The sequence below is a fragment of the Zonotrichia albicollis genome, chromosome 4 (genome assembly GCF_047830755.1).
Source record: "Zonotrichia albicollis isolate bZonAlb1 chromosome 4, bZonAlb1.hap1, whole genome shotgun sequence".
Taxonomy (NCBI): Eukaryota; Metazoa; Chordata; class Aves; order Passeriformes; family Passerellidae; genus Zonotrichia; species Zonotrichia albicollis.
The window spans coordinates 74154812-74171889 of record NC_133822.1 but is presented as its reverse complement, the minus strand read 5'-3'; the positions used below and the strand labels follow the sequence as shown (position 1 = coordinate 74171889).

The following is a 17078-nucleotide window of genomic DNA, read 5'->3' as shown; positions in this document are numbered from 1 at the left end:
CATGGCATAACCTTCTCTGACTTTGTCCAGGCCTGCAGACTCCACTAAGCCACGCTTCCATCTGTGTTTAGGAATATGTGGGAGAAGGGGGGACTGCACCTCTGCTACACAATAAATATCTTCTGAACATAACCTGGTATCCTGCTGTATTCCAGTAAATTTTACCTGAGCTATACCAACAAAGAAAAAAATATATATAGAGATATGTAGCATTCCATAAATTAATACTCATTATTCTGCCAAGTATTAAGAGCTGGGTACAAAATGCACCCATACCTAAGCCTCAGATAAGCTAGTACAGGTATTAAGCCTATTTAAAGAAGCGTCTTGCCAAAAAAGGCAACTACTGCAGAGAGAAAATTAATGTAATGTGCTGATCACTGAATAATTAAAATATATAGTCTCATATACAGTAAAACATCTTTAAACTGAACAAGATGATTTTAAATAAAATTCATAAATAAAATAAAGGCCAAGAGGTGAGCAGCGTATAAAGGACAAAGCTCTCTCAAGAAGCAAAGGTTGCACTGCACCTGTAGGTGGAAGTCTGAGTATATAAACAAGTTCTCTGCCAGAAAAACCTATGCATGGAGGAACAAATCTCCTTTCAGTATCTTACCAGGTATATACAACTGTAATAAAACAAACAAAGCAAATGGAACTGTGCTGCCCTTGGGCAGACTCAAACCCACCCTTATTTCTATTTCTACACCCCCAGCCAGGTTCATGTGCCCTGAAGTCACTTAGAGCCATCACAAGTCTGGTGTCCCTGCAGCTTCTCATCTGTGCCCACTTGCTTTAATTATGCTTTTGCTTGCGACAGCTCCTGCTTCTAAAGCAGCAAGTTTATGTCCTCATAAAGCAGATGAACACTGACAAAAAAGCCCATAAAATTCCCAGGGCCTCTCTGTCCCTTGCTGCTTGCACTCCCACTTGCTCCTGGAGCTCAGCCTTTTTGCTCTGTGCTTGGCAGCCCCACAGCAGAAATGTGTAGCTGCGCCCAGTAGGTGGTGCAGAAAGGATCCTGCAGAGAGCATTTCAGCTGTGCAGGCAGTGGGCAGCACACGAGCTCCCGTGAGACCCAGGAAGGGAGCGAGGGATGCTCGGGAGTGTGACTGAGGCCCAGAGGCCGAGGCAGGGCAGCCCAGCCCTGTGCCTGCAGGCCAAGTGACGCTGCAGCCAGATCCAGCCCTCCCCTGTCTCTGCCACACGTGGAAAGGGCAGCACTGTTCGTGTGTTTGCACTGTACATGTGGAAAGGGCATTCGTGTGTTTGCACTGGCCTGGCCTTGCATTGCTGCAGACAAAGCCACAAGCAAGGCAGGCTGACCAAAGCTGCCTCCACAGGGGACAGACAGGCAGCAGCTCCTGGCTCCCACTCAGCTCATCCCCACAAGGGCACGCCGCCCTTCCTTCATTCAATTACTCCACACTGGACACGCTCCAGCTTTCCAGCACAAATTGGATTTCCACCATCAGGAATGGCTGCCCCTTGTCTGCACGGGGCAGTGTCACAAACACTGAGCAGCCAGAGCAGAGGATGCTCCATTACAGCATTTCTGACACACCACACAAACTGCTCCAGTTACTGCTCTGCATCAGTCAGGATGCAATCACAGGGAAGGCAGGGGTTTCTCTTGACTAAATATTAAGCCACATTTTTGTTTGGATCACCCCAATACCAATGGCTAAAGATTATCCAGGACTGAAAGTGATGCCTTACGTTTTAGCTTTCATATTATCAGATTCATATGAAGATGTTTAGCACATCTTCATTTTGAATCAATATATGTAGCCCAAATCAAGAACAGAGCTTGCATATTAATGTAGGCACAGGGAGAAGGAAAAAAAATGAAGGAAGGAAAAAAAGGGAACAGAAGGGAAAGCAGCAAGAAATTTCCCCAAATCCTAACTAAATACAACTCAAAGGCACACAAGGTGGTACCTACTTAGGCAGCAGAATTAATGAAAATAGAAATTAAAGCTGCTTTAAAGGACATCTTTAGACCTAAAATTTACGTCCACATCCAAGGCATCAAGAAAAGGTATCACAAATGACAGCCAATATTTCACTGTATTTCTCCAAGAGTTCCTAATTACAGAGCACACTGCTAGCCCAGAATTAACAGAGCACATCCAAAATCACCAGCAGGGCAGCAATTGCTGGGCTTTCCTGGTATTCCCAGCATGCAAAAAGGGACAAAGCCTGCAGACTCTACAGCCAACTCCCTTTCCACACCTTTTTTACCCCTGAAATAATTACAGATTATTCTACTTGCTGCAGGCTATAACTGCAAGAGCAGGGAATTTGCCTGGAAACAGCACCAGCAGGACAACACAATCCCTGGCTAAACAAAAAATGTTGTGAGAATAAGCTCCCAAAATTTAACAGGAACCCTGAATGAAAAACACAAATCACACAACACAATCATCAGTAAGTCACTGTAACCCAACACACCATTCAGAAAATGTCAGAAAATGTCTCCATTTTACATTTACAATTAGAGCAATTTTTTCTCTGCTTTTCTATTAGAGGTGGGATTTAAAACTGTAAATAAATATTTGTATTATATGTGTGATTTGGAAAGTGTCACCTTTCTCCTGATCACAAAGTACCCAGAAACAGATGCCACACTTCCCAATTTTGTTTGTGGCTGGCAGTTTTATTTTTTGGTTTCCTCTAGCACTATTTGTGATGACTATTCATGAGGATCTCAGTGCAAGAAGCCACTCCTGTAACTGACAGCTTCTGCAGGCAAAACTTTACAAGGGATCTGGGCAGATGAGGAACCATAATTCAGTAATTTAAAATAATTTACTGGTACCAAAAGCATCTAACTGCTTAAGTGAAATACAATGAAGCCAGAGCATTTTTTTCAATGAATAATTTTATTTTCCTCGCAAAACCTCATTCTCAACACCCAGGGCTAAAAGCACACAGAGGGCAGGCTGAGGGGAGCTGCTTCCAGCATCTGCTGCCACATCCTATTTGGTCCTCATAAACTGAAATGCAGCACTGAATGACTAATTCCACATAAAAGCTTTTCTCTTTTGCAAATTTCTCCCTTGGTGGTTCAAAAACTTGAAAAAAGAAAAGGAGTAATATAATCACTCAAAGGCTGAGGAAAAAGGAGGCAGCAACAGAGCTGATAAAAAGAAACCCCAACAGCTCAAGTACTACATTAAAAAAAAAAAGTTAAAATGAAATGTCCTAGCACCATCAAAACCTTTCAACCTTTTCACTTCAAAGAAAAATTGAAAAACTAATGAAGTGATTCTAAATTTATATTTTCATGAAAGAGCATTTCTAGTGGAAAAGCACTCTGTCAGGAAATGTTGACCCAGCTGTAAGAACTTCATCTACAGACTGCTCAGAAGAAAAATTATGCTGTTTTGTATTGCTCACATTCAGAAAAAGTGACATTTTCCATGTTAACTTTGGACATATTTATTTTTCTATAAGATGAAATACAGCAAGTTCCCTACTGAATTTTGAGTTACATTATCCTATAAGTTAGACACTGGTTCGGGACTGAGAAATCTCCTGCAATCACCAAATTGCTCAAGCCCAGCAATGTAAGGATGGAGCCATTTTTATTTATTCCAGAGGAAATATTTTTTGATTATATCAACATAGCTGTGGCCCTTTACATTCCTGTTACATCCCCACGGCATTTCAGAGTATTAACCGTATTTCTGAATTGTTTTAAGCTCCTGGATACTTTTGAAAGGAATATTCATCTTCAGGAAAACTGCTTGCAAGCAAGCTCATAATAGGCAACACTCTTTGAAGAAGGAGCCTGAAAAATTCAGGCAAGTACTGCTCTTGAAACAAAGAGAGAAGCAGAAAAACGCATTTAAAAATTTACTGCAAATAAATCCCCCTTGGCTTTTAAGGTGGGGCTGCCCTGAGACCTTGGGCAGGACACACACTCTGAGCAATCAATTCATACAGCCAGAAGGTCAGCTTTCCTTAAGTGTGCAGCCACATAAAGCATTTGTGTTCAACATACAAAAGTCAATATAACAAACTCACTATTTAGTATCAGTTCCTGTGTTAATTACACATACAAGAAGCAGCCTAGATCAGTATTGCAAACTGCCAGCTCTCAAAAACCCGGCATTTAACCCAAAGCACCTTTGATAGACACTAATAACCAATCCCTTCCAACACTCAAAATCACAGTAAGAATCAGCCAAGTCCAGCTGCTGGCTCTTGTTGGGCTTGCACCGTTTGCCACCAATGAACTTCATTAACCTGGCAGTGACTGGGGACAATTCACACACAGCTCTGTCCCCTCCTGGCTGCACAGGTGTGAGCTGCAGCCACTGCAGGCGAGGGTGAGGGCTCTCAGTGACTGCGACTCCTGGCTGAAATGCAGAAATGCAGAAATCACCCTCCTGAAACAGCCAGAACCAAACTCTTCAGAAATCGAGACAGGTGACCCAAGTTCATCCCTTGTGTACATTCCAAAAAGCAGCCAGAGAAGTATTAACCACTCACACAACCAAAATTTTCAGAAAGTGGAAGTAAGAAATCAGATGCTGTTTGGTATTGAGAAATGAAGATACAATTTCTTAGCATATTTATACTTATTTGAATAATGTTACGATTCAGTATTTCAATACTTAAAATGAAAACAAAACACGGTTACTAACCTGTGGGAAGAGAGAGTAAGTTGCATTGTCAATTGTGACAGAATATAAAAATTCCCCGTCAAACCAGAGGTTCTTTCCCATGGGGGAATTCCTCTTTGTCATAGCAAAGAGCTGCCCAGGGTCACAGCATTCTTCCAGCAGCTTCCTGGAGAAGGGAACAGAAGAGTACAGGCCATTAACTGGAGCCCTGTCACACCTTTGTTAAGCACCACCCCTCACACCCCGCTCCTGCTGCCCTCGGGCGCTCCCGAGCCACACTTCCCAGCCGGCACATGAACCATGGCGCTCCTTTTTGCCTACACAAGAGCCAGAAAACCTGCTTTTATTGCACAAACATCTTAGAAACAGGGGAAAAAAAAAAATCTAAATTTTCATTCAGACTGACACAGAAACAAAACCAAGATTCAGCAAAAGAAACTCCATCCTATACAGCCTGTTTTCATGAGTAAAAACTGGTCTCCAACACGTACAGAAACCAGACAAGCTCCTTTGGAAACCCCATCCAAGGCGCATAAACATTCAGTGCCAAAGGTTATTTATGCGGAGCAGGTCTCCTAAAGGCCCACAGCTGCACAGCCAGGTGAGGCAGCACCGGCCCCTCTCTGCCCGTCCTTGTGCTGCCTTCCCATAGATTTAAAAGGTAATCCCAAAGAGACTGGAACCATTTCCAGTGGCTGCACAGGAGCTGGAAGCAGAAAAACCTCATTTATTAGTGACTACTAAAATGCTTTATATAGCTCTTCTCTGCAGAAGAGATTTTATTCAAAACCATAAATCATCCACAAAAATTTAAAATTAAAAAATGCCTAATGTTTTAACGATACTTTTCATCTCTAAAAATTGGTATTTGAAAAAAACAGGTTATTTTTCCCCTATCAAAAGCTGATTTTGCCATAAGTTCGTAATTCTCTGCAAATGTGTGAGTATTATTTTTCAGGCACACTTGAACTGAATTAACAATAAGTCCCCAGCAACAACATGTCTCAGAGTGAGAGAGTCCCCAAGGCTGGAGACCCTCAGGACAAGAGGACAAGCTGCTGCACGTTCCCACAAGGCTGGGACAGGTGAGCACCTGGCAGCTGTGGGGCTCTGGAGCTCGTTCTGTCCCTGTGTGAGCAGGACCCAGCTTTTTGGAAAATGATTTCTCTCTCTCAAGCGGAAAGAAAATAATTCTGCAGATTTTTCTATCCCCACAGCAACTCTTTGAAAAACCTAAGTTAATCCAAGATCAGCTGGAGCCATTCGTTACAAAGCTGTACAACACGATTAAAATTTTCCAGTGAAATTCTGCAACTCACACCTCCTCTGGAAGTCTGGTCTGAGCAAAAAGCACAAAGAAATCCCCCAAAAACTTAGTGGAAAATTATCTAGGGAGTGGTTTCTACTAATGAATCTTTTCTTAGCCAGGGCAGACTGAACCGCTAAGGAACAGCTCTTTGTACAAGTCCCACCCTATTTATTAGGTGAGATGTACATCCCTCCTCCTTGCCATCCCTAAAACGCCTCCTTCCAGTTCCCATTGAATGCTTCCTTAATTAATCTATTATGAAAAGCAGTGGGGGTCTCCTGGAGGGGCCACAAACAAGCAGGCCACTTCTGCAAGAATGAAGCTCTGTGCATGAACACAACAATCTTGAGCACTCGTGTGTGCTCTCTGTCAGAAAAGAATAATTTATCCAAAGTCTCTTTCTGATCCAAATCCCAAAGTTACAAAGCAAGAAAAGCTTCACAGGAAAATTGAAAAGCAGAACAGACTCAAATCCAAACCTGTAGCAGAATACTGTGCCGGATCAGGGAGACTGAGCTGCTTGCTGAGCTTGATTAAAACATACAGCGTAAGTGTTATTGCAGAATGTGCAGGACTGCAGCAGCTTTCAGTCAGCAGCCTCAGCTCACTGCAAGCATTCCTGCACTCACAGGACATCAACAATATCAACAATCTGCTTTTGGTTCAAAGTTCTCGCCAGTTCAGAGAAGACCTCTATGTGAGAGGAATTAATATTGGGATTAAAAAGGCACTGGGGGCCCCCAGACCCAAGAGCACTTAGGGGACAAATCCCTGCTTGTGAGAGGAGCAGGAGAAACGTTCCTTGGAGAACCCCACTACAAGCCCCTCAGATTTCAGCTCTAATTGGGCACCAGGAGGTCATTAACCAAAAGGCAGCCTCAGCACTGAGGTCTGAATTCATTCACAGAACTCCCAAACTGCTGATTCTCCACCTCAGGCTAACAAAGGTTGCAGTCTGATCTCAGCCTGCAGACAGTTAGTGCCCAATGGCACCCTGGCGTGACTCAAGCCCCAGTCAACAATGACACAGGAGCTATTTTGAACACCCCAAGTGCAGCAAATAGAGCAGCTGAAAGATGGGATGGACAGTCCCACGGCAGGGCTGTCAGCCAGGGGGTCCCAGCTCTGTACCTGTCTCTCTGCAGCTGCCCTGGGATGCTGCCCTGCGCGGAGCACGGGAGCCCCCCAGCTCTGGGCGAGGCAGGGGGAGCAAAGCTCCTCCGCTCAGCTCTTCCCTTTCACAGCCAGGCATGAGAGCTGTGCTGCACTCACGGCAAAGAGCAGAGTGATGGGGAGCCAGCAGCAGCAGCAGGAAGGCCCCTGCACACAGATCCCAGAGGGGGAGTCACCACGCCTGGGAGGGTTCAGAAAACAAGGATGGCCCAGAGCACACGGATGGGGAGAGGACAGCAGAGACTCCAGCTTGATGCTGCTCCTGCAGGTCCCAGCTAATGCCAGCAGTGCCCTCGCTGAACAAGGGCACTGATTCAACCTCTGCACAAAAATGTTAACGTGAGATTTAATATTTCATTACAGTATGGCTTTAATGGAGCGTTAAAATAATGACTGAGGCTCACATCCAAGGCTGAGATAAAAATAATCTGTGAACTGCCTTAGTCAGCCTGTGCTCAGCTGCCTGGAGTTAGGTGGCATCATGCTAGAACAGAGCAGGATGTGGCAGCACAGCCTGACACAAACCTTCCCTCCTCATGGCAGCTCCCATCCGCCCCAACCTCCCTTGCCCTGCTGTGGGATCAAATGAAAGCCCAGGGAAAAGAGAGACCTGGTTTTGGAGTTCTGGCTGATGCCAAGACAGAGCCATCAGACCCTCGCTGCCAAGCAGGGATCTGTGCAGCTGCTGGAGTCCAGAGCACACTGATCACCCGGGCTCACTGGGGAGCTGCACAGGCCCATTGCACTGCCATTTATTATTGCCTCCACCTCCGTGCCCCAGCAGAGACAGGGACACCACCAAGGGCCCTGCAGCCCTGTTTCCCAGCATCTGCATCCCCTGTGGGAACACTGCAGGGACTAAAGAAACAGTGCCTCTCAAACACATCAGCTTCACCACCTCTAACAGCCTCCAAATCTAATCCTGGAATTCTCCTCCTTATGTCCTTGGTGTAATGTTTCCATGAGGATAACACATTCCCGTGTTTTTGCAACAAGTGGCAAGGGGAAAAACCAAAATCACTGCTTAATAATGTATTGTCTTTAGAAACCCTGATCAGAGTCTGACTTTTTTGGCACTTTTTTTGGCTGATTTTTAAATATATTTTCCTCCCTCCTTTAAGAGATCCTTATAGGAGGCTGCTCGAATTTCAGCCTCCCCTCTGATGAGGAAAAGGGTTGGAGTTTCCTGAATGTCCTGATATGAACAAAGCTTTTTTCTCTTGCTATAATTCCTGTGGCTGTTCTCTCTTTTACAAGAGCCACCCCTAAATATGTCATTCTAAATAAAGCCTGGAAATATTATTTCTAGGGCAGCTACCCCCTGCTAACTCCAGGCACAAGCCGACCTCTCATTACTCCCACATCCCACTCCATCCCAGAACAGACCAAAATCTGGGCTCACATCCCATCTCCCAGAGCAGGCAGCAGCCAAAGCCTGCAGCTCTGAGAGAGCCCTCTCAAACACCACATAATGGCCATTTTTCTGCCCATTTTTTGCTCCAAGCTGGCAGCCTGGGAATGTTATGGCACTCCAGAATTCTACAAAGCCATCCAATAACAGTAAAATCACTGGTTCTACTGCAGTCAGTGGGCTTGGAGCTGCAGCTGACACTTGGCTTCTGAACATTCTGTGCAAACATTGCTGCGTTTGGTCACACACACTGAATTTCTCTTTCCTGGAATTCTCTTTTCCTAAAAAGCTCAACCTAATCCTCGCAGCTGGGGATTAGCGTAAAGAAGTCAGTGGGACTTTGAGGTTCTCATGGTGTTTAAAGCACCTTACTACCCCAGCATACCACCCCGCTCAAGATGAAATTGAAAATTATCCTCAGCACAACTGTTGGGGAACGTGATCTCAAAACCTCCCTCCTAAGAAAGATCAGCTGGACAAGCACCAAATGGATGAGAGAATGGCCAGTGCAAGTGCTCTGCATACCCACAAAAGCACACCCAACTGGGATTTTGGGACAGCAGGCAGAGTTGGAGCTCTAGCTGAGACTCAAATCCAACACCTAAATCAGGAATGCATTGCTGTGCAGAGGTTCATTTCTGAAAGCACCCAGTTACCAATGCAACAAAAAAGAAATATGACAAGAGTGGAGAGCACAGAGCAGAACAGAGATAATCTGCTTTACTCCCCTGCCAAGGGCTCTGCAATATGGGAGGATTTTATGAAGAATGAAGTCATGACCATATTCCTCCCCACATTTATAGTTATATTGTTCCTTGGTGTGAAGCCTTCAGCCTATTCCAATGCAATTCCTGGAGTCTGGACTTTACAAGGACCATGCAATATCTCCCCAGCTTCCTCAAGAGAGGAAAGTTGTCAGGACAACAGAAAGGCTGCAGGCAGTAAAGCACGCCTGGCACTGCAGAGACCACAGAGTAAGGGCAATTCATGGAAAACATCTTCATTAGCTCAGCAGCAGAGCTGCTGTGACTTTCTAAAGTAAGAAATTAAACTACAAATTCATGATAATTTGCTACAAATTGTGATAATAATAGTTGGGGAGGAAACTATGAAATCAAGAACTTGCACATTTTCTCCATCATTGGCATCTTTTTAGAATTTTTCCAGGCTTTTTTGAGGTGCCCAAAAGGGAAACAAAGTATTTTATTTAACATGAGAATATAGTTTTCACTACGGTTTATCCAGAGAATATTTGGGTTTTCATTATCTATTTTAAAATCACTGATCTGTGGTGCCACCCACACAGTATAGTTCACAGTTCTGCTTCCCAGACTGCAAAAGAAATAGAAAACTCTATTTCCATGCTGTGGGATGATATGGTTACCCTATCCTTGCTGCCTTTGCCTTGAGCAAACAAACCTGTCTTTCTTCTCCCTTGTCATAACAATGTAATTAAACTGATGCTGAGAAAATAAAAGCTCCAGACACTGATTTCAGACGTCCCGTCCTGTTCGAGTTTGTATATAATTTGCTGGTGCCAAAATTAAACAATTAAGGATGTCGCTTTTTGCTTATATTTAAGCCTTAAAGAGTTCTGCAATAACCTTTTGAAGTATAATTTTAGAATGTTGCTGGTATCCTTGAAACTATAGCTTTGGAATATATATAAAGGAAATATGCTTATCTCACACCTCAATAAAGCAGAGAAAAAACAGCTTGAGAAAGGAAAATGAACATCAGCTCAAGGATTAATAGCTTTGACCAAGGGAAGCTGGACATCACTGTTATGAGATTTATAGTCCTTGCAAGTAAAAGGTGGATCCACATCTGGGGAGCTGGACACCACCAGATGGGCTTCGTCTTTCTTCTTTTGGAAACAGGACCACCAGCATCTGGGGATACTCCTTTGAGATACATCCTGAGAAAAACTAAATCACAATAGTGTATAGAATTGTGATGTAAAAATTGGGAATAGAAACTGCTGAGAAAGCTGGTGAGTACCCCTATAAATACCTGTAAGCCTCAAATGTCGGTGTGCAGTCAGAGGGAAAACTTCCCCCACTGCACCCAGCGCTGTATTGCTCATACTTTACCATATTAATGAATAAATTGATTGCTGCTTGAATTTTGGCCTAGTCAAGCTTCTTATTTATAACACCTCTGACGGCCACAAAGGTCACCCTTAGGGTGGGCTCCATCTCAGCCTGACCTCCCTGATGGCCACGAAGGCAGGAGTGCCCCAGGCACCCACAGGCACATCCACGTGCCACACACACGGGCACATCTGCCAGCTGTATCCTCTATTCCAGCTGCTGCAGATGCTGGGGAGCCATTGGAGAGCTCTGAGGAGGGGGCTGCAGCCCCCATGGAGCCCCTGCCTGCCTGCCAGCAGCCCCATCCGATGGGTTCTGCCCACACAGCCCTCACCAGATGAGCTGCAGCAGCTGCCCTGACAGGAGATTCTGTCACAGAGCATTCAGAGGGAGGAGATTAATTGCTACACACGCTATCGGGTTTTTTTTTAATCTTATAAAGCTGGCAGGAGGAGAGCAGATTTCACAGATATGGGGTGAAATTAATGGCCAGCTGTCTCACAAAGCAGCAGAACCATCAATGGAGACACAAAGTCACACCGCATGAGGGGCTGCTGCAGGAGGCAAAAATCAGCTGTTCTCACCCATTCCCCCCTTCCTTCCAAAGAAACCACGGCTTGCTTTGTGCCACCTCAAGCACACAGAAAGGAATATCTGACCTCAACAAGGGCACAGGGTGGCTGTTTTCTTTCAGGAGAAGGAGATTCACTAAAAATTAATTGAGCAGCTCTAATCTTACATTTGAGCTTGCACTGAAGTGCTGATGGGGCCCCCCTGGATCCAAGCAGTCAATTATCACACCACAGCGACTTCCCCACCTGCTTCTGCAAGCCAGCTGAGAGCCCTGTGAGTAATGCTCCTTGCAAAAGGGCCCCTGTGCTCCAAGCCAAAACACTCCATCGAGTGCTCTTCACTAATTTCATCAGTTCAGCCATGCTCCTCAATAAAACAGGTGAACAAGACAGAAAGGAAACAAAAAGTTCCTTCATTAGACAGATTTCCTAAAAGCTGAAACAACAGAAATGAAGAGGAAAGGAAACTCTTGCACTTGTCACTCCAAGTGGTTTTTGATGCAAAGCCTGTGTGTGACCCAGCAGCCACTGTCACACATGTGACAGAAACAAGAAAATGCAAAAATACCTTAGGAAAAGGCATGAGAAAGCAATAGATCTTCAAAGGCATATGGAGGGCACATCTGGAGAACAGTTTTAACCCATCAAAGACGGATGAATAAATCTGAAGGAAGCCCAGATCTGAAGGGAAACTTGTTCCTCTCCTTTCTCAGACACTGCTTCCCACATGCCATAACTCTCAGTTGTTAGAGTGGAATGGGTTTTGCCTGGCTGGAAGCATCCATCTGATGCCTAGCAGCCAGCAGGATGAGCAGATCAGCCAAACAAAATAGGAAACCTTGGGCTTGACCTCTCTCTTTTATCCAGTTTCTCATTAAACTGATAGGAACTCACTACCCTTAAGACTTCGATAATTCTGTTTCATTTGGATGAAATCTGCCAGCGAGAGAAGTGCTTTAAAGTGTGTGGGTTATTATTTGAGATTTCAGTCATATCACATTTCCTACTGACTGAAAAGGCAAAAATAATCCATAAATGCCAAATAATGCCTTGCTTCAGCCTCCTTGAGGTGGACAGTGCCAGAACAGAGCGCTCTTTGTTGCTCCTGTACGCCCAGAATTACACACCAGTTAAGCTGTAATGGTCAGGTTTTGGGGGAGAGCCAGGATTTAATGCACCACCAAGCACTGACACTGGACTCCACTCACAGCCCTGGTGCTGCCACCTCCAGCATCGGCTCTGCCAGCAGCTGAGCCCAGCTGGCCCGGGACCCAGAGATGCTTGTGAGCTGAGCTCAGGGCTCCTCCTGAGCGCTGGCAGATGGCTCCTGACAGATAAACACGGGCCGTAAAATCATCGGATAAAAACAGAGCTCTTCGTCTGAAACACCCCTTGAACTTGCAGCTCCTCTGTTTGCAGCTGAAAGATTATTTTTTGATATTTTGCTAATCTGTTTTAAATCTTGCCTGAGCACTGGGCGCTAAAGTCACAAATGCAAACACTTTGCTAAAGGCACTGAGTAGATTAAAATAAAGACAGATCTAAAGCAGAACCTCTTTTTATCAGAAACTGCAATTCCAGATCTTGTTAAGTCTCTTTTGGCGAAGCCACAGAAAGTTCCATGGCAGTCATCTTGCACTCCTGTTGAACTCCATCACAGTTGGACTCTTTTGCCTCTTTACAGAGCTACTGAAAGGAGGTGGGATCTCCCCAGCTCTGGGCAAAATGAGTCTGCTCTTACAGAGAAGATCAGCTGAGATGCCTTCACAAATCCCCTCCAGACACCTGTCCCAAGAACAAGAGGCCACACTCCGTTTGTCTTCACACCTTTCTCTCCTGTAGGGCCAGTGGAACCCAAAAATCAAGTTTATTGGTGATCATCAGGGACTCTGTTATGATGAAACAAAAGCAGAAGCAATTCTGGATCACAGAGTTTCTTGTTGCTCCTCTCCTACTCCCATTCCCAGGGGCTGAGTGGCAGCTGTGTGCTGCTGCATTAATTGATTTGAAATGGCCACAGCTCCGTTCTGCACTCAGCAAAGTGATTTTTTTGTTTCTGAACATATGTGAGTAACAAACGCTGCCTTACTCCTGCTAGCCCCACATTAGAGAGGACAAATGCTGGTGCAGAAGTAATCTTTTGCCAGTTGGTCTAACAGTGCTGCCAGCTCACCAACAACTCAGTAAAATGCCTCCTGTGATTGCTCACAGCATCCCCAGACCTCCTCTCTGTCCTAGGGCACAGAAACCCCAGCAGCCTCTGACAGGAGGTGGGGAAGGGTCCAGGAGACATTTCCTGAGTTTCCTCCCACACCCCTCATTCCTGAGCCTCTCTGCTCCTTCAGTGGCCCCAGCCCGAGCCCAGCCCCTGTTCAGGCACAGCTCATCCCTGCTCCCCAAACACCCCCTGGATCCAGGGCTGCACAACACTGGGAATGCCCTGGCTTGGACTGCAGCAGCGGGGCTCTGAGCACTCCTGCTGCATCCAAACATGGATCCACATTTCTGTCCCCTAACAAAGACATGCTGGGGCTCATCATCTGAGCTATTCCAGACCCAAAGAGATGGCAGAACTTCCCCCTACCCTCAAGAAAGAATTTCCCAGTGTAAGCAAGGAGCATAAACCTGGCTTTACTACAAATATTCACGTGGTTCTGAAAGCAGTTTCCAAAACTGGCCCTTCCAAAGCACCCAGATGTTCAGAGGCACCACTACAGCTTGTGAGGGCTCCGAAACAGTCCTTACACATCACACATTGTATAATCCAAACAGCTCCAGCCATCATCCCATGTGCACAGCTTTCAACCCACTGCACACTGCCATGATCACTCAGCAAATGACATTTGAGCTTCACAACACACCACAACATTTGGTGGTTTTGGTGTGGGGAGGTTTCCAGGGCAGGGCAGCAGCAGAAGAGGAAAACACAGAGCTGGCAGTGAAAAACAAGAGGTGAGCACAAGGGAGGAAGCATGTTTGAGTCTGGTCTAATCTGACCAGTCTGCTATGAGTAAATCAGAAACGCACAAACCCCATTACCCAGAGCAATCAAACAGCTTCCCAGGGGATAAACATGATTTATGTACTAAGTTCTTACAGGCCTGAAGTCCTGGCAGAAAATGTAATTTATCCAACTTCCCCCTCTGCCCAATCTGGTGGCCTTAACAAGCTCACACTCCACGTGAGATTAGAACTCCTAAAAGCCTGTCAAACTCAAACCACAGAGATTAGTGCCCGCTCTGGCTGCCACCCACCTTGCCAAGATGTTCTGTTTTGCATCCAGCTCTCCTGCCCCAGCTGTACCATCACATCCCCCCTCATGCCCAGCATCAGAGGGGCTCTGGGAACCCTGGGCTGCCAAGGGCAGTGGAACAGCTCCAGGAAATGCTCCTGGCAGAAATCAAGCCTGGAGTTCCACCTGCCCCTCCTCTTTGTGACTGAGCTTCCCATCCTTTAGGGACTTCTTTATTCTGAGAAAACACGGCCACAGCATCCATCAGAGTAAAGGTAGTAAACAGGAGCTGCCAAGCACACTACCACAAAGCAAAACACGCCACCTTGGAATGCCTGCAGGAGTTCTATATATTGCAGCACTGTCAAATTCTAAATTAAAGCCAAGCCTGAAGAGTTTGACATATACAGCCACACATATCACAGGAAACTATTTTGGGAAGTACTGTTGGAATTCCTAAGTTTAATTAGCTACCATGCTCCAGATTTCACAGACTACCCGTAATCCAAAGAAATCCAAATATTAAAAATACTTTAAGAGGGCTCTGAAAAGATCTGAGGGAGGAATTTCTAAACCAGCTCTTTCCAACAAGACATAAAACTCACACATGCAGTCTCCCAGGCTAGTGCATCCACCCAGGAGCCCACATCCACCATTCGCAGAGAATGAGGCACAGTGCTGGGGACAAACCTCCTTTAAGAGACTCCAGGAAACCCCTGGATCACAAACTCTGGGTCCACTGGGAGACTGGCATGTCTGTCCCTGGCAGCCTCAGGAAGGGTAACTGCTGTTAACTCTGATACCGTGTGAGTTCTGTTATCATCATGGTGCACGGATTCCATATCACCAGAGTTTCACACCTCCTCGATGTTTCTCCAGGCAGCTCCTCTAAGCACTGCCTGCTCCTGGTCCTCGCAGCAGCCATCTGACTCCAGAGCCCACCAACCCACTCTTTTATAACACTGCTCTTATTGGCTGCAGGTGTGGCCTGTTAACATCAGGCCTGCTCCTAATCTTCAGTAATTGGTTCAGCTGCAACTCTTTGGAGGATAAGATGACATTCTATCCCGCCTTCATGCTGCATCCCCCCACAGTTAACAGTGCTGTGAGCAGCCTGGCAGCCCCTGGGTGTGCCAGGGATCAGTTTTGGTGCTGGCATTGATGGGTCAGGGCAGCTCAACCCTGCTCACCAGCAGAGAGCCCTGACTGGGGAGAGATCACCCATAAAAGCACTGGCCCATGGAGCACGGCATTCAGGATGGCCAGGGCAGTGAGGAAGGGAGGAGGCAGACTCTCCAGTTTAGTGACTGATTAGGAACTTGTCAGCTGGCACTGGAGGAGGCTCCATCCTCCAGGAACACTGTGGGACCGGGGCTGGGAACAGGAACCCCCAGCCCCAGGACATGCTCTCCCTCTGACCCCTCTGTCCCCAGCTTCCTGGGGCAGCTCTGGGCTTGTTCCACAATGAACTGCCTGAACCTGTGCTTTTCCTTCCTGCTGCCAAGTAAAGATAAAAACGTGCCCTATCAGGAAGATAAATGTCAGCTCCTGACCTGCACGAGCAGCCTCCCACACCCTCACCTACAGGATATGCACTGCACACAAGTTAACCCAAAATGCTCTTTTCTGTGACAGCCTCAGCTCCCAGCCTGACACAGCTGATCTGAGAGCACCCTCCAGATGGGCAGTCCAACTGACACCTTTTTAGGTCTCAAACTCATCTTGAAAATTCACCTTGCAGCTCAAGCATGCATGATGACAAGTTACAGAGCTCTACTGAGTCATGACCAGTTGGTCCATGCTACTCATTTCAAGAAACTTATGCAGTGAATTATTTAGGGAAAAAAAAAGGATCAGTTCAGAAGCAACAACTGAACTATTTTAGAGAGCAATAATTCAGTTTCCACAGCAATTAAACTGTTTACTACAGGGTTGAAGATGAGCTATTTAGTTTTCAACAGCATGGTGACATTTTGTTTTCTGGTACAATGTCAACATCTAAAAATCAACCAGATAAAAAAAGCAAATTAGTACAAAAAGAGTGTATGAGCCAAAGAAGAAACACATTTTTTTAAAGCGATTAAGCAGCAATCTAAGAATAAGACAAATATATTTAAGAACTAACCATTCCAAGAACACCTGCACTTCCTTAATTAAGCGTAATGAAGGAATCGATTGTTTATGTAAGCTCCAAGAACTGGGAAGGTTGTTGTAAGTAACAACAAGGTGTTGAACTAAGTTAGCGAAGGCTGAATGAAGTCTGAAAATGCTCAGAACCTGAGACATTGATTTATTTGGGAGATCATGCTACTCCTGCATTTACTGCATGACTTTCCTGCAGCATTTGGTGCTTAGCCTTGACAGAGACAGGAAACTAAACCTAAAGGACCTGAGGTAGTAATTAGTCCTGCTAAAGGCATTTCTGAGTTTTCATGCACTGCAATAAAAGTCCACTATCAGCAGATTTATGCTGCACGCCTCTCACAAATCTGCAGATGCCCCCAGGGCTCCCACACCACTGGGAGTGGGCACGTTTGGAGCAGGAGCTACACAATGGAAGTGCTGCAGAAGAGAGGGGACAGCAGCACCCAGAGCCACAGTGTCCCCGCTCTGCACTCACCTGCACAGCCAGGGCACTGGGGACAGGCTGG

The 17078-nt window shown here is 45.8% G+C and overlaps 1 protein-coding gene across 1 annotated transcript in view; it reads right to left on the bottom strand.

Moving 5' to 3' along the window:
- ST8SIA1 (ST8 alpha-N-acetyl-neuraminide alpha-2,8-sialyltransferase 1) overlaps positions 1 to 17078 on the bottom strand; it is a 97882-nt gene that overhangs the window by 66923 nt on the left and 13881 nt on the right. Inside the window, exon 2 of the mRNA XM_074540171.1 lies at positions 4659 to 4803. Coding sequence (XP_074396272.1) covers positions 4659 to 4803 — 145 coding nt within the window. The remainder of the gene's footprint in view (positions 1 to 4658; positions 4804 to 17078) is intronic.